Source organism: Typopeltis vanoorti, chromosome 17 (assembly GCF_054136105.1).
Source record: "Typopeltis vanoorti isolate ZY-2024b chromosome 17, IOZ_Tvanoo_1.0, whole genome shotgun sequence".
In the NCBI taxonomy this organism is placed as follows: domain Eukaryota; kingdom Metazoa; phylum Arthropoda; class Arachnida; order Uropygi; family Thelyphonidae; genus Typopeltis; species Typopeltis vanoorti.
The window spans coordinates 37,294,348-37,318,827 of NC_143565.1; the positions used below are offsets into that span (position 1 = coordinate 37,294,348).

The 24,480-nt window shown below is 37.0% G+C and overlaps 1 protein-coding gene across 1 annotated transcript in view; it reads right to left on the reverse strand.

The window, feature by feature from the left end:
- Window positions 1-1,982: 1,982 nt before the first annotated feature.
- The window catches only part of Abca3 (ATP binding cassette subfamily A member 3), a 524,972-nt gene continuing 502,474 nt past the window's right edge, over window positions 1,983-24,480 (reverse strand). The window contains exons 23-25 of the mRNA XM_090407639.1: window positions 21,364-21,534; window positions 2,332-2,445; window positions 1,983-2,274 (exon numbers count right to left, since the gene is read on the reverse strand). Of these exons, the coding sequence (XP_090263765.1) occupies window positions 1,983-2,274; window positions 2,332-2,445; window positions 21,364-21,534 (577 nt within the window). The remainder of the gene's footprint in view (window positions 2,275-2,331; window positions 2,446-21,363; window positions 21,535-24,480) is intronic.

Genomic DNA, 24,480 nt, shown 5'->3' on the forward strand with positions numbered 1-24,480 from the left:
GATACGATAGATATTGTGGTTATAGTTTGGTTCTCCAATGATGAGTCTAAGGATTCCATGGAGGTGCGATAATAATAATAATATAGGTATTTATTTCTGGGAAAATTTCCATGTTACTGCTCTTAAAAAACTATTATTTTTACAGATATTATAGCCTGTTTTTGTTTAGGAGTGTCCCTTATTTTAAATACATTGGCTTTTTTCCTCCAGAAATTTTTAGGGCATTATAAGTGTATTTTAAAGGAAAATATAGCAGAATAATTTAGGAAGAAAATTTTGTACCTACTTTGTTTAGATGTTAGGATGACCTAATTTTCCATACTTCTGGTGTTAGGTTGTTAAAAAAAAGGGATGGGGGAGAAAATGTGGGGGGGGGGGGGTTGACACAAGGCGGGAAGAATAATTTTTTTGAAAACCCATTTTTTTTTTTTTAAATAATATATATATACAAATATGTATGTATATTATTATACTTAAGGGCGCTTTTTTCGGGAAGGGTTTTATGGGAAAACTGGGTTGGGGGAGAGCGTTAATGGGGTGCGAGTTTCGGTCGTGTGACCATCATCGGAACATTTTCGGATTCCAAAAATTCTTCCTGCCTTGTGTCAAACACTCCCCCCACGTTTTCTCCCCCACCCTTTTTTTTTAATAACCTAACAGCAGAAGTATGGAGAATGAGGTCATCCTAGCATGTAAACAAGGTATGTATAAAATTTTCTTCCTAAATTATTCTGCTATATTTTCCTATAAAATACACTTATAATGTCCTAAAAATTTCTTGAGGAAAAAAGCCAATGTATTTAAAATAAGGGACACTCCTAAACAAAAACAGGCTATAATAGCCGTAAAAATAGTAATATGTTTTAAGTTGAGGACCATACTTTTAACTATAATTCTGGCTGAGCTTTTATCGGTCACTTGACAGTGGCATCACACTACGTTAAAACTAAACAAACACGAAACAAGACTTTTAGAAGTATTACCCTATAAGTAACCACTTACAAATCAGATTCACTAGAAAACCAAAACAATAACAGACTCCCATTAACATACAGTCAACTGTCGCTACAACAAACTTTTTGTTACCAAAGAAATAGCCATACTGAATTTTATTTTTTTAAAAGTCTCTTCAGCTTTACTGAGAGTTCCAGTAGGTGGGTTATTATAGCATCTTTCACCTTATGTGTACACACACACATCCTGAGAACAGGCAGTGGCACAACCTGTAGCATACTGATGATGCTGTGTGTGGGCAAAACTAAGTTACCCAAGTAAGGTATATAGGCACTTACAATTACAAGGATTCATACTTCAAAGAAATTTGCAACTATAAAATTTCTCACCTGCAGCGTTGTTTCCTAATCTTCTAATGTTTAATGCTTCCATAAATTTGTAGACTAATGTTTTGCAATGAAAGTTGCTATAGTGATTTTAGAATATGATAAAGGATAGATGATAACTTGCAGGAATTGATGATGCACTTATAAATTGTTAAATAACATTTATAATTGTATTTAAAAAAATATATATAAAGTATATACAGCAGATTAATCTCTAACATTTTCTTTGCTGTAATTTCCAGAGAGGAAACTACTATGAATGAAATATGGAGTAATATACATGAATTGTTTTATGAAGATTCACTAATGTTAATTCACTAACTGCATTAAAAATTTAAAATTCTGCTAAACATATTATGAGTGTATAGTTGTAAAATGGATGGATATACCATTGTAAAATATATGATTTACATATGGCAACATGTTATTACCCACACACACATCCACACATAAAATGAATTGTATATTACCTATATATAGGTATATAAATTATAGAAGGATCACAGTATCTTTAAATACCTGTTAAAATCACCATGTATTTAACATGGCATTTCCTAGAATTTTTCCAGTTACAAATGTCATTCTGATTTAAAAAAACAAAACAAAACAAAAAAAAAACACATCTTAAAATTTGTGCTGTGTTTAAGACTCTACAACTCTCTGAGCACGAGCAAAGTTTAAAAATATTTGTTCTAGCGTAGTTTGTCCTATGGAATAATCCTCAATATTTAAAATATGCTTTGCCCTCTCCATTTCTCCAAACATCTGAGCCCAGCTCATTTTGGGATCTGGAATATGATAATGTAAAAGACTATAACCATCATGTATGCCTTTTAAAACACTTCCTACAAAAGTTCTCTGCACAAATTTTTTCACCTCATCAATATCTCTTTGTAATGTAATAGATTCTTTAGATGGTCTCAGACAATATTCCCTATCAATGAAGTTGAGGGTTGAAGGCAACGGATGAACATGACCAACTTTGATTAGCAGAGTAAATCCTTGGCCATACTTGCTTTTCAGATGTTGAGGACTTCCTAAACAACAAAATCGACCATTTACCATAATCACTAGTCGCTCACAGAGTGCCTCACATTCTTCCATGCTGAAAGAAACATATGCATTTCAATATATATGCTGCAAATAGAAAAAATTTCACATTATGAGCACCATTTTTTTTAACATGGGTATTTATAAATATGTGAAAAATTTTAATTTTAAAGAAAAACATTTGCTGGATTTCATTTACATAACACTTAATTTGTCTCTCTCTCTGGCAGTCTAAACCAGCTTTTCTGAAGCTTTTTTTTACCCTGTTGGAAACCCCCTTGAAAATAATCTTCAGGTATAAGGGAATCCCTGATAAAAATTATTATATCTTTCCTGTCCTGTCAGGTGTCTTCTCCCTCCAGGAGATTGACTACCATGTGTCTCCACCATGTCCTATTCTGTGCCTCTCTGATATGAGAGATTCCTCATATGAGAGATATAATATATAAAGATAAAGATATAACCTATCTTTATATATCATAATATATATATATATATGTGTGTGTGTGTGTGTGTGTGCAATGTTTATTTTTTTCATGAAACCGCTAGCGACACTATTCTGAGTAATCCTGGTTTAAATTGAATATACAATCACAAATTATTAATATTAAAATAACTTTCATGAATTACACATGCAACAAAAATTATATAGAATTTTATTAAAAAAAAACTCCAATATATTTCGTCCAGCATTACACAGACACTGTCATGGAGATACACCATTAACATTAACTACATTCAAAACATGAATGTAGTTAATGTTAACATGAATCACGCATATATCAGCTAATGTCTCAGTTGCAGCTGAAATATATGATATTGTACTATTCGAGTTCAAAGGAACAATTGTAGAAAGTTGTTCCTTTGAACTCGAAATTGTTCATACTTAAAAAAGTATGAACAATTAATAGCTATAACCTCCACAAATATTGGCTTGTAGTCTGATCAGTTCAGATGCTGTCTTAGCGTTTCACATTTCTAGGCAAAGACAATGAAATCTGAACTTGCTGGAATGACAAAGTTTTGTCTGGTTCCAAAAAAACTCAGTCTAGCGTCAATAGCATGAGAAGCAAAGCCAAACTTGTTGGCTTCTAAAAATGTAATATAGTTTCAATGTTCTTCAATTCTAATCAAGGCAGAATGGCCAGTCTGTCCAAAATAGGAAAGATGACATGAGCAAAGTACTTGATAACATCTGGTAAGGAAAGAGATGGTCATGCATCCTTTATAGATGCTTGGAAGGAAGACAGTTTCCAGGAAGGAAATTGTATAGATTGAATTTATGAAGAAATCATGCTATTTGTTCCGAGGTTCCTTTAAGGTAGGTATTGAAATTCTTTTCACATTAGACTGTTGCTGGGTAGAAGGATGATAATTATCAATATTTTTTGAATGATAGTCTGGCCTTGCTTCTCATACTATTGACACCAGGCACAGAGTTCTTTGGAACAAGACAAAACTTCTTCATTCCAACAAGTTCAAATTCAATTGTCCTTTCCTTGAAATGTGAAATTGTCTGAACCTGAATCCAGATTGCATCCAAGTTTTGGGAAGTGATCACTATTAATTGTTCATAAGTTTGTTTTTAATTAATAATTATTTAATTTTTTTTTTTTTGTAACCTGTGTAGCTCAGTGGAAGTGCTGTTTGCACTCCATGGTGCTTGATCACTCGAAGGAAGTCAGGTTCAAATCTAGTTGCCGAATGGAGTCACTTTTTTCTAAGCCTTTCTTCAACTGGTTCCCAAGTCAGTCGATCTCTGGCATGGGTAAGCAGATTTTTTTCTCCTGGAAACTCAATTTTTTTTTGTCCTGTAAACTCAAGAAAATCAACCATAGAACCACTATCCCAGACAATAAATATACAATGTTAGGATTAGGGACCATGAGATGGCCTCACTTGTCAGCCTCCTCTCTTTACTGGATGCTGGAAATTGTTAGTGACAGTCTTCTTGGATCAGCTATCTCTAATTAGCCTCCAGTGGAAACCGAACCCACTCCCCCATCTCCAAAAAGTTAGATAGGGCTAAAATGACCTCGCCTACTCCCTGTAAGAGAATCAAAGGTATTAGATTTTTTTTTTTTTTTTTTTTTTAAATCTATGCAACTACAGTTCAAAGGAATCGTTGAAGAAAGTTTCCTAAGCAGTGTAAACCATACACACTGCTTGAAAAAAGGTAACAGATATGCCTATAGTCAGGTTGCATCATGCCACGTATCATATTCCTCCAATAAATGAATGAGGAATATGATGCTCCCAAGTCAGTGCAACTGTGTCCAGGTGAACTGGCTGTGAGAAGGGAACTGATGGAGTTTGAAAGAGGCATTCTGATATGCCATGTTGCAGACCTATCTGTTTGGCAAACTGTTGACAAATGCTATTCCAGGTAAACAATCAATGATACCATACTGAGATGGAAGTGCAGTGTCAACTGTAAGTGTTATCTGCAGTGGATGACTCGCCCTAACTAAAGGTGGCGAGTCATCCACTGTTTGTAGGGTGCTACGAAGGATAATATGTAATAACCGCCATTTGGCGGCCAACACACTGAGTGCGGAATTCTGGGCATTGACTAGAACAGGAATCTGCACAAAAGCATTCAAAACTGAGACTCACAACATGAATTTTCCTGGTAGGACCACAATATGCAAGCCCCATTACCGAAACCAACGTACAGTATTATCTTCAGTGGTGTAAAGAGCGTGTGTGTGTGTGTGTGTGTATTGGGGAAGCTTGGAGAGTTGTGTTGTGAAGTGGTGAATCATGCTACTACCAAGGAGATGGATGGGTACAAGTGTGGCAGATTCCCAGTGAATATCTGTTACCAGAATGCATAACCCTAACTATAAAATTTGGAGGTGGTGGTGTGCTGATGTGGTCCCCCCCCCTGCAAGAGTTTAATATACATATGCATGCTGTCAACTGTAAAGAGAATTTATAGACTTTGAAAGAGATATTATCTGAACAGATCGACATCAGTGGCTATCTGTTTGTGACACTAGTAATTTACTTGCTACACTAAACTTGTAGCAAGTAAATTACTAGTGTCACAAACAGATAGCCACTGATGTCGATCTGTTCAGATAATATCTCTTTCAAAGATAAACACTTTCGATTGCCATAAACTGAACAGAAGTAGAGGTTGTACAGTCCTGCACAACCTCTGTTTCTGTGGATGGTCAGTAGCATTAAAAGTCTGTGATAGATGCAGCAGTGAATAATACCACAACCTTTTCCTATCAGAGAAGTGTAGGTAAAGCAGATGACAAGGGAACTCCTTATGTCCAAGTGTGAAGTCTTCCTGTAAAAGGTTTTTTTAGTCTTCCATGTGGTGGGAGACTGTTCCAGAGGGCAGCAGGAATAAACAAAGAAGTTGTTCAGTGAGTGGGTGCTGGTTAGCTGATGCACATGTTTCGATGGATTTGCAAGAAGGTGGGGGAATTATTGATGCCAATTCTGATGAACAGTGGCCATAGAAGTATTTAAGGAAGTGCAAGCTGCAGAGACTGAACACCTGTGCAAACGTGAGTAGAGTGTATTAGTTAGAGAGGGATCATCAATCAATCTAACTGCTCTTTTCTGTATAGAATCCATATTTTCATAGAGCTCTTAGGGGCACTACCCCAGATATGAGAGCATATTTGTGATTCATATAGAATTAAGAGATGTTCAGAGTTAAAGTAATGCCTCAAGCAAAAGAGAAAGCCTAATTTTTTGGATGCAGAAGAGACAATAGTTATATGTTTGTGCCAAGAGACATTTGAGGTTAAAGTTATTCCAAGAAGGTGAATCTCAAATGTATATGCGCAAAATGCAGGCAATGGGAGGAACTTGGTGATTTAGAAATGACCATAACTGACCTCGTTGAGACTATAACTGACCTCGTTGAGTCAGAGATGGGAGATTCTCCAAGTAGAGAGATGACGGGTATGATAGAAGGCGAGAGAAGTATGAGTAAAATAATAAGACTGGGGAGTATGGAAAGGTTGAATGATTCTGAAGTTTTAGGAGATAGTCTCAATTGGGAGGATGAATGGCAAACAAGAATGGCTGACTTACAGAGAGAGATAGATGAGCTGGAAGAGCAGGTGAAATGTCTGGGGAATGAGGAGAAGTGTGAAAGATGAAATTAAGCAAATGGAAGAAACAAATGCAAGGTGAATCAGAGGAGGAGTGAGAGAGAGAGTGTTATGGGAATGAGAGAAGAGGAGAGAATAGGAACAATAGTAGAGGAGAGGGATTGAGAGAGAGTTATGAGAATGGCAGAAGAAGAGAGAAGAGGAACAGTATAAGAGAGGGAATGAGAGAGAGTTGTATGAATGATAGAAGAGGTGAGAATAGGATAAGTGGAAGAGAGGGAATGAGTGTCAGATATAGGAATGATAGAAGAGGAAAGAATGGAAACAGCTGGAGAGAAGGAATGAGAGGACTGCAAGGGAGCACAGGGATTAGAGATAGAGTGATGTCAGGAAGGCAGGTAAGTAGGGGAGCACAGAGAGAAACTGTTACAAGAGAGAAAGAGTGAGGGATGCATGTGAGCTATCGAGGAATATGGTGGTAAGAGGTGTAATGTATAGGGACTCAATGATCCGTGGTGTTCAAGAGGAGTGTTTGCCAGGAGGAATGATAGAAAGTGTGGCTCTGGCAATTAAGAGAGGTGAAAGGGTGGATAAGATGATTGTGATGGTGGGAACAAATGACTTGAGTGGTGGTGTAAATAGGGCAGCGAGAGATATGAGATTCTGGCTTGAGGCTGTACGAAAGAAGACACAGAGAGGAAAGATAGTGTGTGTGTGTTGCCTAGGTATGATAATGTCCAGCTGAGCAGAAGAGCGGCAATATTGAATGGCACAATAGCAAGAATATGTCAGAAGAGAGGATTCGAATATGTGGATGCTTGAAGGGCGTTTGAGAGCAGAGAGGAATTGTATGCGAGAGATCGCCTGCATCTGAATGAGGAAGGATGTAGGCATCTGGTAGGCATTGGTGTTCTGAATGAGTCAGTGTATCCCAGTGTGGATAGTAGCAGGGGTGGCCTCTTCTGAAAATGGGTACTTAGGAGAAGGGGGACGACATCAGGTAACACTGAGCCCAATGGAGTCTATAGGGGATAATGCTGGGTATAGAAACAATGGCATTTTATGCTTTATACCAATGCCAGGAGTATTCAGAATAAGGGAGAGGAATTGGTGGCATCGATATCATCAGCCTGGCCAAAGATTATTGGAATCAGAGAGACGTGGTTGGCAGAAGAGGATATAATAACAGGAATAGAAGTTGCTGGGTATAGCATTTTTCGGCAGGATAGGAAGGGAAAGTGTGGTAGTGGATTACTGCTTATGATAAGTGATGACCTATGTCCTCTAAGAGTGGAGGCTTTGGAAAGCTGTGACACTAATGATTTTGAAAATGATTTTGTGAGGTGGGCAAGACAGGATATTTACTGGGATGTTCCTGCAAGCCAAGGAGCATAGAGGGTGGAGACCAGGAGATGTTGAGACAGTTGAGCATAGCAAGTGCAAAAAGAACGATTGTTATGGAAGATTTTAACTACAGCAGTATAGATTGGGAAAAGGAAGAAGCATGCAGCAATAAGGGAACAGAATTTCTAGAATTCTTGAGGGACAAATGTCTTAGGCAACATGTAACAGAGGTTCAAGAGTTTTGGATTTGGTTATAGCATCAGAGAGCTGATAATAACTGAGATGACATCTCTCCCACCAGTTGGAGAGTGTGACCATATAGTTTTGACTTGGAAAATGAATAGACATGCAGGAGTATCAAAGAGACGGGAACGTATGTGGAATTATAAAGCAGGTGATTATAATAGTCTTAGACGGCAACTTGGGGAAGTTTCGTGGAGGGAGGAATTGAAAGGCCAGGATATCATTAGTGCTTGGGAAATTGTGAAGGAATATTTGTTAGCAGCAATGGTAAGCTGTATTCCACCAGTGAAGAAGAGGACACAATTTGGAGTAAAGTGGATGACAAACAATAGTAAACAGGAGCTACATGCAAAGAAGAGGCTATGGAAGAGATATAAGGAGACAGGTGAAGAGAAGATGCATGAAGAATATAAGACACAGGCCAGAAGAGTGACTAGTATGGTAAGGAAGGCAAAACTGGAATATGAGAAAAGATTGGCCCTTAGATCCAAGGAAAATCCTATGGAATTTTTTAGCTATGTGGCCAGTTAGGAGGAGAAATGACTGTGGAAGAATGACACTGTGGGATAAAAATGGGAATAGATTGACTGATGCAGAGGACATAGTGGAATTGTTCAATGAACACTTTATTGGAGTATTTCATCCTAGAGGAGTCAATTTGTATACTAGAGGAACAGAGCAGGCTTGAGGTTTAGAGGTGCAGGAGGAGAGTGTGTTCCACATACTGAGTACTCTGGATGTTAGTAAAGCTGTGGGTCTGGATGGTATTTCACCACGAGTATTGAGAGAATGTGCTAAGGAACTGACAGCGCCCTTGACCTGGCTTTTCAATGAAAGTCTGGCTGTGTGAAAGGTGCCCATGGAATGGAATGAAGGTAAGATAGTGCCATTGCATAAGGTGAGAGCGGTAGCAGACTGGAAGTGTCTAATTATAGCCAGTTTGTGTTCCATCAGTAGTTAGTAACATCTTGGAGAAAGTAGTGAGGGACCATATACAGCATTGGGCAGATGAGGGTAATGTTATCAGTGAGAGTCAACATGTATTTGTGAAGGGGCGCTCTTGTTTTAGCAATATGCTAGCCTTTTATAATAAAGTTACAAGAGCATTAGATGAGGGAAAGGCATATACTGCCATTTTCCTATACTTAGCAAAGGCATTTGACAGGGTGCCACATGATAAGCTGATATTCAAGTTGCCACACATGGGTCTGGATGTCAGATTGGTCAGCTGGATTCAGGATTGGCTGTCTGATAGGTATCAGAGAGTTGTGTATGATGAAGCAATATCAAAGAGGCAGAAGGTTACAAATAGGGTTCCACAGGGCTCAGTACTGGGACCTATATTGTTTAACCTTTATATCAATGACATTGTCCGTGGATTGCAAGGGGATATTCGGTTGTTTGAAGATGATGCGAAGCTGGGAAGAGTTATTAGTAATAGTGCAGATGTGGTAGCCCTGCAAGAGGATTTGAATAAGCTAGATAGATGGGCAAATGAATGGGGGTGTCAGTTTAATGAAGCAAAATGTAAGGTCTTGAGGTTTGGGACACATCGATGGGACGCTGCATATCTATGGGAGGAGTTAAACTGGAGGAAGTAGGAGAGACCAGAGATCTGGGTTCGATGATTGATAGAAACCTGAAATTTAGGGGATATATTGCAAAGGTAGTGAAGGTAATGCAGAGGATTGCTGTAATAATGAGAAGGACACTGACCTGCAGAGATAAAATGGTTATCATTCCATTGTATAAGACTCTGATCAGACCACACTTAGACTACTGTTCTCAGATCTGGTCCCCAGGATTTGAAGGGGATAAATTAACTGTGGAAAGGGTACAAAGGCAGATAACAAAGATGGTGTCAGGACTGTACAATGTTAGTTATGAGGATCGGCTGAGGGAATGTGGACTACAGAGTTTAGTGGATAGAAGAAGGAGGGGCAATATGATTGAGACTTTTAAACTGTTGAGAGGTGGTTACAGGGTTGACACTGGGGAGTTCTTTCACTTGGTTGAACAGCGGGAAGGAGTCATGACAAGGGGGCCATCCCTGGAATTTACGAAAGGAAACTGTGAGAAAGAGAGTGAGGAGTGGTTTCTTTGCATGGAGTGTGGTTGAGCCATGGAATGCATTGCCTGATGGAGTAGTGAGAGCGAGAACGGTCAATGCATTTAAGGAGTAGTATGATAGACTTTGTGTTTCTTAGAAAGGACCTCCCACGATGAGTCTTTTGACTCCATGGAGGGCTGAATAATAATAACTATAATGATATATGTTATGGAGTAAATAGGTTTATTAGCAAAGAAATATATGTTTACACCCAGTCATCAAAATGAACACCTTGTCTTTGAATAGAAGCTTAATAGTGCATGCAAAAGTTTTCTGTCAGCTTGGAGAACAAGGGTTTAGGAGATCAGACATATTATGTAATTTTATCCCTTAATTCATCAAGGTTAGAAGGTGGGTCATGGTGGAATATCCATTCCTTCAACATACCCCAAACGAAAGCATCAAGCCATGTGAGATCAGTGATGGAAGAACGTGAAGGTACAGAAATTCTCTGATCTTTGAAATGAACCTCCCAGGGAAATGTTCTGATAAACAGGTTCTAGAACCACGTGATGTGTGACATCATCCTATGCAAATCTTGGGTGAAAGGGACCAACACCATCTCAATGTAGCATTCACTATTCAAGGTCAGACTTACACTATCCTCTTCAATGAAGTAGGGCCCAATTATGCCATGGCTGGAAACCGCACATCATGCAGTGGCCTAATCACTGTGAAGAGATTTCTCTTAGACAAATTCAGGTTTGTCTGTAGATTCATGCAGATTCATCTGTTCACATGACTGCTTAGATGATCTTTGTCCAAGAACCAGACATTATGGAGGAAGGACGGATCTTCATAGACATTGGCCAGCATGTGTGGACAGTATTCCCACCACGTAAAGTAATCAGTTGCTGTTAAAACAGTGACCCACCTGAATGACGTACAAAAAAGAACCCAGCTCTGTAAGGATTCTCTGTAGTGATCTCCTTGGCATCCCAAGTTTTACCACTGTTCGGCAATGACTACGTTTTGGAGACTGTAACACTTGTTCCACACACACACACACGTGATTCTCAATTGTGTTAACCGTTCATGGTCTCTCGAATGCCCTTTGCATTGTGGCAGACTGGTGTCGGAACCTGTCAATTAAGGCAATGATGATACCACTGCTTGTGTCTCACTTAAGACAAACAAACTGCTCACAAACATGTCGCAGACTCGGATCATTTGCTCTACCTACAGAGTTGGTAGAGCAATGCTCAGCAATAAACATCTTTTTCATCCAATGTCAACGCCATTGCTATGTTAAATGTAATGCAGTAGACTCTACATGCATTCTTTTATTAACATGCATGCAGTTGAACAGCATATCTCATACCACATGTACTGAAGAGAGTGCCGAAGTTCAGTACTGTTTTGTTTTGTTTTTTTGTTTTTTTTGCACCATACCGTATAATATAATATAATATTAACTTAATAATGAGTTAATTAATCTGAAGCACTTTTTCAGAATAACAGTTAACAATGGTGGTAAGACAAGGTCATCCAGATACATGGCATGGAAGGCAAGTGTGTTGAGTGGTGTGAATTTAACCTAGATCAGTGGTGGTGAGCCTTTTTATGTGCACGCGCCAAAAGTTTACAAATTGAGTTGCTGTCGTGCCGGCGCATGCCAAAAATTTACAAATCAAGTTGCCAACGTGCCGGGCAGTTTTTAGTAGGGGGAAAATTAATAGAAAATTAATTAATTAATTTATAATATTATATAATATTTTATGAATAATATTTATATATAAATTTATAATATTATTCAGCGTAAAGTTGATTATTGTATTATTAAATTGATTTTAAAGATGTTGGTTTAAAAAAGAACACGGTAGTGAGAAAAATATTTATGCACTGTAACTCACCATAGAAGTCAGCTGAGCAGGGGAAGCAGCAGAAGGATGTCAACTTGTAGGCGAAATGCTTACTGTATTTACTCGAATATAAGATGCCCTCTCATATAACTCGCACCCTTGATTTTACTTTATGAAAAAAGACATCAAAATGTTTTGCATATTACCTCGCACAAGAAAAACGTTTAAGCATGTTTATGTCGAGGCGATAGTAACTCGCTCCCCGCAGTAACAACATGCCCTCCCCAACTGTAGATGCAAGAAACAAGTTTAGTTTTATTGTATCCCTGAATAAGGTACAGAGGCTTTTGTAGTCTGTGTAATATATTTCTCAACAAATAGTGTGATTCATTAGTTAGAGCAGCTGTCTTTTATTCCGGCTGTCTCTATTGCACTATTATTGTCCCGTCCCACAGAAACTATGTTGTATAGACTCAAGCAAAACCGGATGTTGCACTTAAACACAGTATCTAACTAAAATCTATTGTCCAATTTTTCAATTACATGAAATAAGTGTTTGTTTTATTGCATTTTGAAATTCTCAGTCATTATGACAGATCACAAAGGCAAACTTCAAATAAAATTCTACCATGAATTGAAACATGCCATATAATTACGGTGCCCATACATCCTTATTTAAGAGGACAGTCCTTTATTTCACTGCTCTGTCCTTTAGATTTTTTTTTTCTTCTAAAAAGGCCATTTTGTCCTTTATTTTGTGAACATATTTAAAGATGCAATTCATAAATTTTACCAAGCCTGCATTGATTATTTAAATAACTGGGACAGCTGTTTCATGGAAATGGAAGTATTTGAATGGGTCCTACTACGAGAAATCCCTCTGCGGGTGAAGATCAAGGAAAGTGTTTTGTTCACTTACAGTCACTGGAACTTAAACATAAATGATGGCGAGCTATTTGATGAAGTTTCGTGTATTAAAAGTTATGTCACCAGTGAAAAGATCGAAGAATGGCAACAAAATAACGAGTCCTGCTGACGCAGATGGGTTGTAATTTTTAAATATTTCGCAGATAAATATGTATCTTTTAAAAACATTTTTAAAAGATACATATATATAGGATAAAGGGAAATAAAACCGAATGTAAGAATTACCGAGGTATTTCCCTACTGAGTGTTCTTGGTAAGATTTATGCAAGTATACTTGAGAAACGGTTGAGAAGAATTGTGGAAGAAAAGCTTGGTGAAGAACAAGCCGTATTCAGGCCAAATAGAGGACGTCAGGATCAGATCTTCATTTTACTACAAAGAGTTGAGAAATCATGGGAATATAACAAAGATCTGTATTTAAGTTTTGTCGATCTGGAAAAGGCATATGACAAGGTGCCAAGAGAGAAGCTATTCAATACGCTACAGTTATATGGTGTCAATGGGGCATTATATCAAGCAATACTTAGTCTTTATTTGAGTTGTAAGTCAGCAGTTAGAATTGAAGTACAGGAAGATGGTTTAATGTTAAATCTAGTGTGAGACAAGGATGTACATTATCCTCTGTGTTATTCATTATCTATATGGATCACATTATGAAGGAAAGTGGTATTAAACTTCTAAATAAATCCGCTACAAGTCTGCAAGATTCCCTGACTAAATTGAATAACTGTTGTAATAGATATGGTATGAAGGTCAGCAATAAAACGACAAAGACAATGAAAATAGGCTGAATCGTTGAAAATTTCAACTGCGTTGTGAATGGAAAACCTGTGGAATAAGTAAAACATTTCAGCTTAGTCACGATTTTTAGTGAAGACGGTAAATTAAATATGGAAATAGACAACAGAATCAACAAAGCTTTTATAGTAGAAAGTCAACTGAATAAATTTATATGGAATAAAAGAGAAATTAGCCAAAACACCAAATTAGCTGTATACAAGACAGTATTCAAGCCAATTTTAGCTTATGGATCTGAGAGCTGGATCAGAAGTAAAACACTTGACCAAAGAATGGAGACTATAGATATGAAGGGCATGAACAGATGGATATTAGGAAAGAACTTGACATTGTCAGCACCCATGAATGCATTAGCAGAGCTAATCTCAGGTGGTATGGTCATTTAAACAGAATGGGATAGGAAAGATTAGTAAAGCAAGTGTTCTCTTCCAGGTTGGCAGGAAAACAACCCAGAGGAAGACCAAGATATAGGTGGATTAATACGGTATCACGCGACCCAAAGACAAAGCAACCGACAAGTGTTGAGTTGAGTCTGCCAGTAATGAGAAGTTCTGTCGGAACAATAAACGACACCCCACGTTGAATGTGTTAAAAATAAGAAATATATAGTGAATGTTGTTATTACAGTTTCAGATGTTATGGACTTCGGTTGAAGAGAATTAGCATTTCAACTCAACACTTGTCGGTTGCTTTGTCTTTGGGTCGCGTGATCTTTTGTTCCGACAGAACTTCTCATTACTGGCAGGATCAACTCACACACACATTATATGTATAGTGACCATATTTTTTTTATCATCATCATCAAATTCCTGCCATGTACCATCAAGGGTTGTAAAGGATATTATAGTACTACATGAAAAATTTACATCATTGCTAACTTCCCATCTACAATTTTTCTCCAAATTAGTCCGTTACTTGTCAAGGCCCCAACATTATCAGATCTTATATTTCTATCATCTAAGGCACTTTATACCGTATTAATCCACCTATATCTTGCTATGAAGACATGCACCAATGATATGCATGTCTTCATAGCTGCTCTCTCGTGTAAAACAAAATTTAACTTGTAAGTATTGTAATAATAAAAAAAAAGTTGAATTTATAAGCGTATAAAAGGATATCACCTGTAAATCGTTGACATGCCAGCAAAATTCTCGGGCGTGCCACCTCTGGCATGTATACAATAGATTCACCATCTATGACCTAGATGGTTTGTTGCTGAGAATGTAATATGTATACATTAAACAAGATTGTTGAGAGATTAAACAAGTGAAGCGAGAGAGAGTGAGGGTCTATAGAGAGTGTGATGTGTTAATGGACTGTGGTGATTTGAATGACAGGAACTGGAAGTGAAGAATACCAGACAAAAGGTTAAAGGAAGGGATGAATGTAAGACTAAAACGGATAGCCAGAAGAGTGAGCATGAGAATATGAGACTGGAGAATGTGATTGTGAATATGGAAATAATTATAAAAAAAAAAGGAAAACCAAGCATAATTATGGAAGCAAAAGTGTGCTTGACTGACCAGGTAAGAGCTGGTGTGTGTATGGAAACAGAAGAAAGTCAGACTAACGAAGCTAGAGCAGAAGCAATTGCTAGCATGCTAGAATTGAAGAATGAAATGATTAAGATGAGAAATAAAATGAGGCATGTGCTGAATAAAAAGAAAGATAGTGGAGACAAAGAAGTAGCAAATGACTTAAGAATATGGATATATTCTTGCATTATATGGATATTCTATCATGAAAGGCATAGTGGATGAGATGGTGCACAAGGTATGTTTTCCAGGATGGAGAATGAACAGGGTGATTGAGGCACTAGATATGAGAAATAAGCATGCAAGGGAATTAGTGGTTGTAGTTAGAACAAATGATTTGATTGGGCATAGGAAGAATGTGAGATTAGATATCAGCAGATCACCGGGGAGAGTAAAAGACAACAGTGTGGTATAAAGGCACTTTTGTGTTGTCCAGATACGACAGTGATGAGTTGCAGTGGAGAGCAAAGATTCTGAATGGAATGCTAGTAGAAATATGTGAAGGTAAAGATAAACATGTGAGTGCAGTTTGTGAACATATGGGATGAGTTAGAAGGATGAATGGAACTGTATACGAGCGATGGACTGCATCCAAATGGTTTTGGAGCGAGTCATTTGGGAAGGTTGCTGCAGGGAAGTGTAATGAATAATGCAAACAAGGTATCAGTGGAAGTCAAAGATGATATGAATGAGCAGGAGAGTAGACTCAATGAGACTGATGTGGTTATGAATGGAGAAGAGAATGTGAGAACAGGCAAGCAAGGTGGACAGAGAAACTGGGTGAAGTGGAAGGTCAGAGGGACATGGTGTAAGGAGAGTGGATTCTGGAAGTGGTAATGAACACACATATGTGAATGGTCAGTACAGAAATGGAATGGCCAGGAATACATGGAGGATTGAGTCTAGGAGGCTATGTTTGGCAAAAGATGAGTAGACAGGAGCAGGTGAGAAGTCACAGATGGGGGAAGTGAAGCATGAGTAGAATTGGCTATAGATCAAAAAATGAATTATTTATGAATGCCAGGAGTGTTAGAAATAAGGGAGATGAAGTTATTTCATTGATTAATTGAATTTGTGTACCCAAAAATAGTTTGAATAAGTGAAACATGGTTGGATGAGAATGACATCTTGATGGAAATAGAAATAGAGGGATATGGTGTTTTTTTTTTTCGAAGATAGGAAAGGCAAAAAGGGAGGGCGAGTGCTGGTGATAACAGCAGGGGAATTATATCTGCACAAGATTGAGATGCAAAAAGAAAATAAGTGGTACTAGTTTTGAAGTAGTTATGGTGTGAAGTTGAGATTGATGGAATAAGATATTTGGTGGGGGTGTTGCTACAAGCCAATAAATGCACACTTTGAAGACAAAGAAATGCATAAACAGCTTGGTTTAGTGAGCAAACAAAGGGTGATCACTATGGGTGATTTCAACTATGGCAATACTGATTGAAATGAAGAGATAGAATCAAGGAATAAGCAGAATGAATTTATTGAGTTCTTAAGGGACAACAATCTTAGGTAGTAGTACTAATGGAGGCACATGAGGGTTAAGAGTCTTAGATTGGTTATATCATCACAGAATGTTATTGTGAATGGAGTGTCTAATCTTCCCCCAATTAGAGAGAGTGACTATGAAGTGATCACATAGGTTGCAGCCAGTCACATGAGAACTTCTATAAAGAAGGGATATATGTGGAACTACAAGGCTGGTGATTATGGGAAGCTCAAGAGAGAGATGCTGCATGGGCATTGACCAAGGGCTATGTAACAATAGCAATGTCTTCTGAGCGTATTCCAGAAATGAAATGGCTACACAGGGGTGGAGTAAAATGGATGAATGAAAAGATTACACATGAAATGTGGAAGAAAAAGGCACTGTGGAGACAACACAAGATGATGTGTTAATGATCAGTTGCATGAGGAGTACAAGGAGCAGGTCAGGAAGATGACTCGGTTGGTAAGGGCAGCAAAAGTGGAGTATGAAAAGCAATTAGCCAATCAAGCTAAGAAAAATATTAGGGAGTGCTTTTAATATGTGACAAGTAGGAGGAAAAATGACTATGGGAGGACGATGCTAGTTGATGTCAATGGTAACCAATGCAGAGGATGTAGTTGAATTATTCAACGATCAGTTTATCAGTGTATTTCATCTGCGTGAAGGCAATACCAGGAGAAACTAGAATGTAGAACACATGGTGTAGGAGAGACTGATGGAGAATGAGCAGAAAGTATACGAGGGATTAAGGAAACTTGATGTTAATAAGGTAATAGGATTTGACAGTATATCGGCACGTGTCTTGAGGGAATGCTCTATGGAATTAATAGTACCTTGGGCGAGTCTAAAAGGAATGGAAGATGCAAAAAATTATTAGGCTTCACAAAAGGGGGGGGGATAAGACTAAGCTACAAATTATAGGCCAACCTGTGTGCTTGGGGTTGTTAAGATATTAATAGGGGACCCCCCCTGCAACAACGTCTTTGACTCCATGAAGATCTTGGAATAATAAAATTGAAAAAAAAAAAAAATAGTTGCAGGACATTCTTATTTTGGACCTACAATAGTAATTCTGACAGGAACCAAATATATGACATAATTCAAAATTATAAGCATAAAAGAAGGAAATGAAAAAGAAAAAAATTAGAAATGAAAAGACAAAATAAAACAGTATTGGAAGTCCAAAGTGCTTGATAAAAGTTCCATGTTTAGTGTCTAAGGAGCAGGGGTTTCAGATTATATAAGAAATAAAAATACAAAAATATATTAAGTGAATGCATTAAGTGAATGAAAAAAAAAAAAAAAAAAAAATTGCTTACAATCTTTTGTGAGTGGAAGTCACATTAAAAAAATACATATAGTAAAAGCTTAAATAAAATAAGAGACATGAAGTAAATGAAAGAAAAACAATATTTAATGTGGATTAAGTAGGACAACATGATACCACACACACACAAAGAGTTTAAAGAATGTATAACAAGGAATAAAATTCATCACTGTCATAAGAAAAGTTTAACAGTGAAGGACTGTAATTACAGGTATCCCTTGATTAACGCAATTAATTAATCCCTCGATGTTACCGAGTATATCAAAATCGCATTAATCAAATATAATAATCAATGCTAAAAATTACAATTCGCCCATGATCAATTACTGTATTAATAATTCGTTTTATATGGTACTCTTTTAGGAAAGATAAAAAATGAATGCAAAGTAAATGTTTAATAAATGCTTGTACCTACATTAGTTACTGCAATTTGTTTTTATCAAAAAAAGTTATCAAGAGTCGTTTGAACAGTTTCAGTTTTTTCTTATCAGCATAAATTCTACGATAGCAAGCAGAATGACTCTTTGGACCTCGGAAAACAAGCATTCTTCAATTAACATCTGGATCCATATCCATTACTTGCTGCTTAAGCGATTCTAAACTGTGAAATATTCCATCCAGTTCTTTGATTGTTATCTCCTTTGGAAACCTCATCTTCACATTCCATTTGTTCATTATATCTTCATATGTGCATTGCTGTTCAATTTCAAAAAAGATAGTTGTCGCTGAAATCTTTTCAATTTTAATCCAATAATTCTTTAACATCTTCTGCATCAACACCATAAAACCAAGGTCTTCACTACTTGCAACGATTTCTTCAAACCATGTTGTTCACAGGATTTTGAAAACCACCTAAGTCATTAGCGCATTCTGGCAGAAAGTTTTTTCAAGCAGCTCTCATGCAGCTAGAAGACACTTGTTCCCACGAGTCATGAATGTTTTCAATTGCATGTTTAATGTTAAAATTTTCTCAAAATTCTTGGAGTAATCACATTTTCTCCTGTTGTTGTTTCTACTGCCATTGAGAATATCTTTTTAAGAAAATAGGCTCTGAAAGTTGCAATGATGTCCATGGGTTGTAGCAATGATGTCGTATTTTATAAAAAAAAAAAAAAATAAAACTTTCACATTCTCAAACAGATCGTTAAGAGAAATTAGATGAAATTCTTTTTTTGAATGAAAAAATTTACGAAGAACATAATTTGTAAGTACAGCAGAACAATTGGAGCCTGTAATATACCCAATCTTAATGCTTAATGGGAGAAATGACGTTATCATACTCACGACTTTTTTCTCTCAGCCAGGAAACACTCCTCGAGGCTTGCATGTTTTTGTGTAGTAAATATAAAGGCGCGTTAATAAAGGGATTGTCGCAATTCATTTCGCTGCTTTAATCAAATCCCACGTTAAGCAAGGGATACCTGTATATAAAAATAAGGGCACTGTTATATGGGTAATACAAAGCAATGTAAGATCGATGCTATTGTGATAAAAGATTATGCAGTACACTATGTTACCAAAAGTGTCTGAACAGCAACTGTTTGTATTTCCCATTGCTACAGCATTGCTGTCACTATGAGTTTCAACCTCCTTTCGCTGCTATTATAGACATTACCTTTTGGGGTAGGCTCTCCACTAAGTTCTGGTAAACTGCTGCTGGAATTAATTTCCATTCCTCCTGTAGTATGACAAACAGTTGATGAGCGTTAGTTGGGTGAGTAGGTTTAGCACGCGACCTTCACTCCAGCTCATCCCAAAGATGAGCAATAGGACTGAGGTAAGGGCTTTGGGCTGGCCATTATAGTTCTTCCACCTCCATGTCTTCAAACCACAGAGCTAGAGCCCTTGCTTTGTGAGTAGGTGTGTTATCATGCTAATACAGGAAAGGGCCTCTTCCAAATTGTTGCCACAATGTGGAAAGAATGAACTTGTCCAAAATGCCATGGTAGGCATCAATGTTTAACCCTTTAACTGCTGACTTTATATTCTATTGACATTGTCCCATATGCTGAATTAATTTTGCAAAAAATTTATAAATAAAATCAATTAAAATTCTTACAAGTAAGAAGTCTGCATTCTTGATATACACTTGTTCACTCACAAAAATGGCAACAATAGTGTTTTATAAAATTCACATAATAATCTGCAAAGGGTGTCCACTTGAGGGTGTCATTTTTTTCTGCGCTCAAGTTAACTCGACCATAGTAGTTAAAGATCCAGACACAGAAGCCAATAGGCCCAGTCAAAACCAGGAAAATCAGCCTCAGAACATTATGCTACCACTTCAGATTTTGGCCAATACAAGACATTCCTGTAACTATTGTTCCCCAGGCATCTGTCAGGTCCATACATATCCATCAGATTGCAAGATTCTATACTGTGATTCATTACTCTACAGGACCCTCTTCCATTGACCAGTTAAATGACGGTGTTGTTTACTATTCCAGATGATCCTGGGCATTGGTAGATGTAAGCCACAGCATGATCATAAAACACTGGCATTCATCCCAGAGCTCATGCTCTGGAATGGATGTCCAGTGGATGCATGCTCAAGTCGTTTGCTATGGTTACTAAGGCTGACTGAAGATTTAATGTGACAGCATGCTTGAGAGTTTGCCAGTCCCAATTTGTTAGTTTCTTGGGCCTAGTTCAGAATATGGGCCCGGCAGTTCCATCATGTTTCCACTTCACAATAACCTTGCTGACAATAGACTGGGCATGTGCAATGTGGCAGAAATAATGGAATGACCGAACTTGTGGACTTTGACTATCATACCATGTTTGAATGAACTCAACTCTTTTCATCCACTCATCCTAATGGTAAAGTGCATCTACAATGCTAATGCCCACATGCCTATGCTTATATAGCATTTTGGACATGTATTTGTCTCATACAGGAGAGGCAACATAAAGCTATGGGTGTCTGGACACTTTTAGCAACATGGTGTATGCAGCAATATAATTCTACCATCATTGAATGTAGATTAAGCTTTCTTCTGGAAAAGAGTGAGTTTTGTATTTACTATTTACTTTATATTGTGGTGTTTTATATTGTGGTAGTCTGCTAGGTAATAATGAGAAATGATAATATAGTAATAATAAATAATAATGAGTGAGATTAGCATAGTGATATAATAGTGAAATCAGCATTTATTATTTATGCTTTCATGTGATGTTTTCCATTTAATCTCCAAGGTAATAATGATAAATAATAATGTTGCAATATAATATCACATAATTATCACCTTACATAATTATGTAATTAGTATTATGTATAAAACTAATTATGTACAAAAAAAATAAATATTACCTATGAGAAGTAAGAATTATGGACTGTCCAGCTGCCATTACTTTAAGAAGAGCATCCCAAAGACAGCGTCTGGCTACAGGATCCATACCTGTTGTTGGTTCATCAAGAAATATTACTGGTGGATCACCAATCAGAGCAATGGCAGCACTCAATTTCCTTTTATTCCCACCACTGTAGATTATAAAACAAAGATTAATTTTTCGAGATGTGAAAAGTGATTTATATGAAGATGTTAATTTATTTATGCAAATATATATATTTTTAATTTGACTGAATATTCAATCAAAATTGAATTTTGATATATTAAGCAGTTTTATGTGTTATTCAAGGATAATAAATACAAAAGATAAAGGGTGATCTGTTTCTCATTCATTAACAAGGACAATAATTACTGCTTTTACATAAAGTTAAACAAAATGAACTGAGGTTGCTAAGTGATGGAAATGCCACTTCCAAATTAAAATTAGACATTTTACATCACAGATCAATTTGTGGTACTGATATATAATAATTTACATTTAAGTTACTATAACCCTCAGTATTCCTCTCTGTGGAGTATGACTATGCAAAGATGCAAAAACTAAATTTTCTCTGATAACTAATCATATGCTCTGTAGTCTCTATGCAACGTGATCAAGGCCTCATGTAAACGATCTGTGCTTCCTCATCATCATAACCATAATCAACTGTGTTATCCTCATAATTCTAGCAGAGTGAACCTCTAAATATCACACCACCCTCAAGTAACTTTTCTTCTTCAATACATACACATCATTTCATCTTTTCCCTTAGATTTCAAAACATTATATTGAATTATACGCGCCATTCATGTGCTCACTAAGCTTGTCTATATAAGTCCTTCAGAGAGCCACACATTCAATTTCATTCTCATGGCTCTCACCAACTTTGCATAATCTGCATACAACTGTACACCCTCATTTAAATCTCTCAATATATATTATAAGATATAAGTTGCACAGCAGTAGACCTAAAACAGAACTGTGTGACACAACTAATCACATTTCTTTTTTTCTGGACACAGCCTCTCCACACACATTTTGTATTATCAGTAAATTATGCTGATTGGTGATACCTATCACAGGCAATTTCTTATCTAGCTCACCAATCTATTTTTAACCTGTCCTAATAGAAGTCATGTAGCAATTTTATTAAAGACCTTTGCAAAATCTACTAAACGCAACCCCTTGTCTAATATATCTCTCACCTTGTACAATATAAGTAAAATGCTAACACATCCTCTTAACAAATGAATACTGATTCTCATAGAACATCATTTATCAATCCAATTCTGTATCCTAGTCCTCAACAACCTCTCTAATATCTTAATGCAACTCTGATACATTAAACAAGCTTAAATTTTAAGTCTCCATTTTCAGATCTCCTTTGTAAAACACTTTTGGAACCTTCCTGTCAAGGTTCTTGCTAAATAAACATGCAACAATATGGTATCAAGTTCTACAGTTGTACTGTACTGCTTTATTAAAACTGAGCTCACTTCATTGCATATACCTCCTACTCACAATTATAATCCCACCTTATTTGAGTTTTCTACAATATCACACCCACCTAGAAGAAATTCGAGTTTGAAGCTATATTGTGAAAGGTCAATTTGTTAAAACTCATGAGAAAGCTCTCCAAAACACTAAATGGTGTAAAAAGGACATTACACAAAGGAATACGTAGTTGATGTTTAAGTAGACAGTTAGAACTGAAGGAGATACATGAAGATACTTTGATATAAAATTAGGCATGAGACAAGGGTGCATATTATCTCCTTTCTACAGCCTTTGAGAATGTCTTTTTTAAGAAAATAGGCTTTGAAAGTTGCAATGACATCCATGTCCATGGACGTCACTGCAACTTTCAATGATTTGATCAACTTTCGTTGATTAAATCATTGCATACTAAAGAGAGACATACTAAAGAGAGACAATGATTTGATCAACTTTTGTTGATCAAATCATTGTCTCTCTTTAGCATACTGTGTGAAATGTAACTAAGCTTGTCCTTGTATATGCTCCAGATGATGATTTTAATATGAAAGTCGAAACGCTGGGAAATTAAAATATTATTTATAACACGGTTGTAAAGTCCATAATTTCTAAAATGAATCATATTGCAGGCCTAATGGATTTTTTACAACACTCAAAAAGAATTAAAATAGAATTCAATACTTACTATATTTCATCCTAGTCACTAAGACATCTACGGGGATTACAAAAACAATTAATGTAACATACACAAATATCATACAATACTAAGCCTAACCACGTGGGTGACACTAAAGTCCTATCTATGTGGAGCGCCCTCTAAGGGCAGTAGTAGATGGCCTGGAATGTAAGGTGGGACCTCTGGTGATGAGTGTTTCCCAAATCTTCGGAAGCTTAATGCAACCGTATTTGTTAAGATTTGGTTGGTTTCTGAGAGCTGCTGCTGCTGCTTCTAAGAAAAGTCTCTCTTTCTTGAATTTGCTGTGGTGGAGCATGGTGGTTTTCTTCCATGATACCCTGTGGGTGGTGTCCAAAACATGGTCAGCCAAACCTGAATGGACATAGTTGTGTTTACAGATGTAAGACTTGTGTTCCTCCAGATGGATGCTGATCTGCCTGTCTGTCCAAAGTACACCAGCTTACAGGAACAGGGTACTTTGTAAACTTCAGGCAGAGAGAGAGAGGAGGGAGCTGATCTTTCGTAGAACGGATAAGGGTAGTAAGTTTGCAGTAGGGCTTATATGCTGTGTGTAGGTTGTACTTTTTTAGTATCTTGGCTATTTTTTCGGATGTGCCACAGATGTAGGGTATGGTGATGGCATTTTGAAATTCTTGTTGACGAGAAGGACGGGGAGTGGGGGAGGAACTGATTATTTTTTTGATACTGTGTTCGCTGTAACCATTGGAGAGGAAAGTGTTGTGTATGTGGTTAAGCTCAGGGGACGGGAGCGGAAAGGTTTAAGTTTTTTCGTGACGTCAGGGGGCAAGGAAGATACTTTTTTAAGTAAGATTTTTAATTTCTTAACTTGTGTTTTTGTGGGTCATGTTCTAGCGGGATGTAGGTAGTGCGATCGCAAAGAATAATGTTCATTTTACGATTGTATCC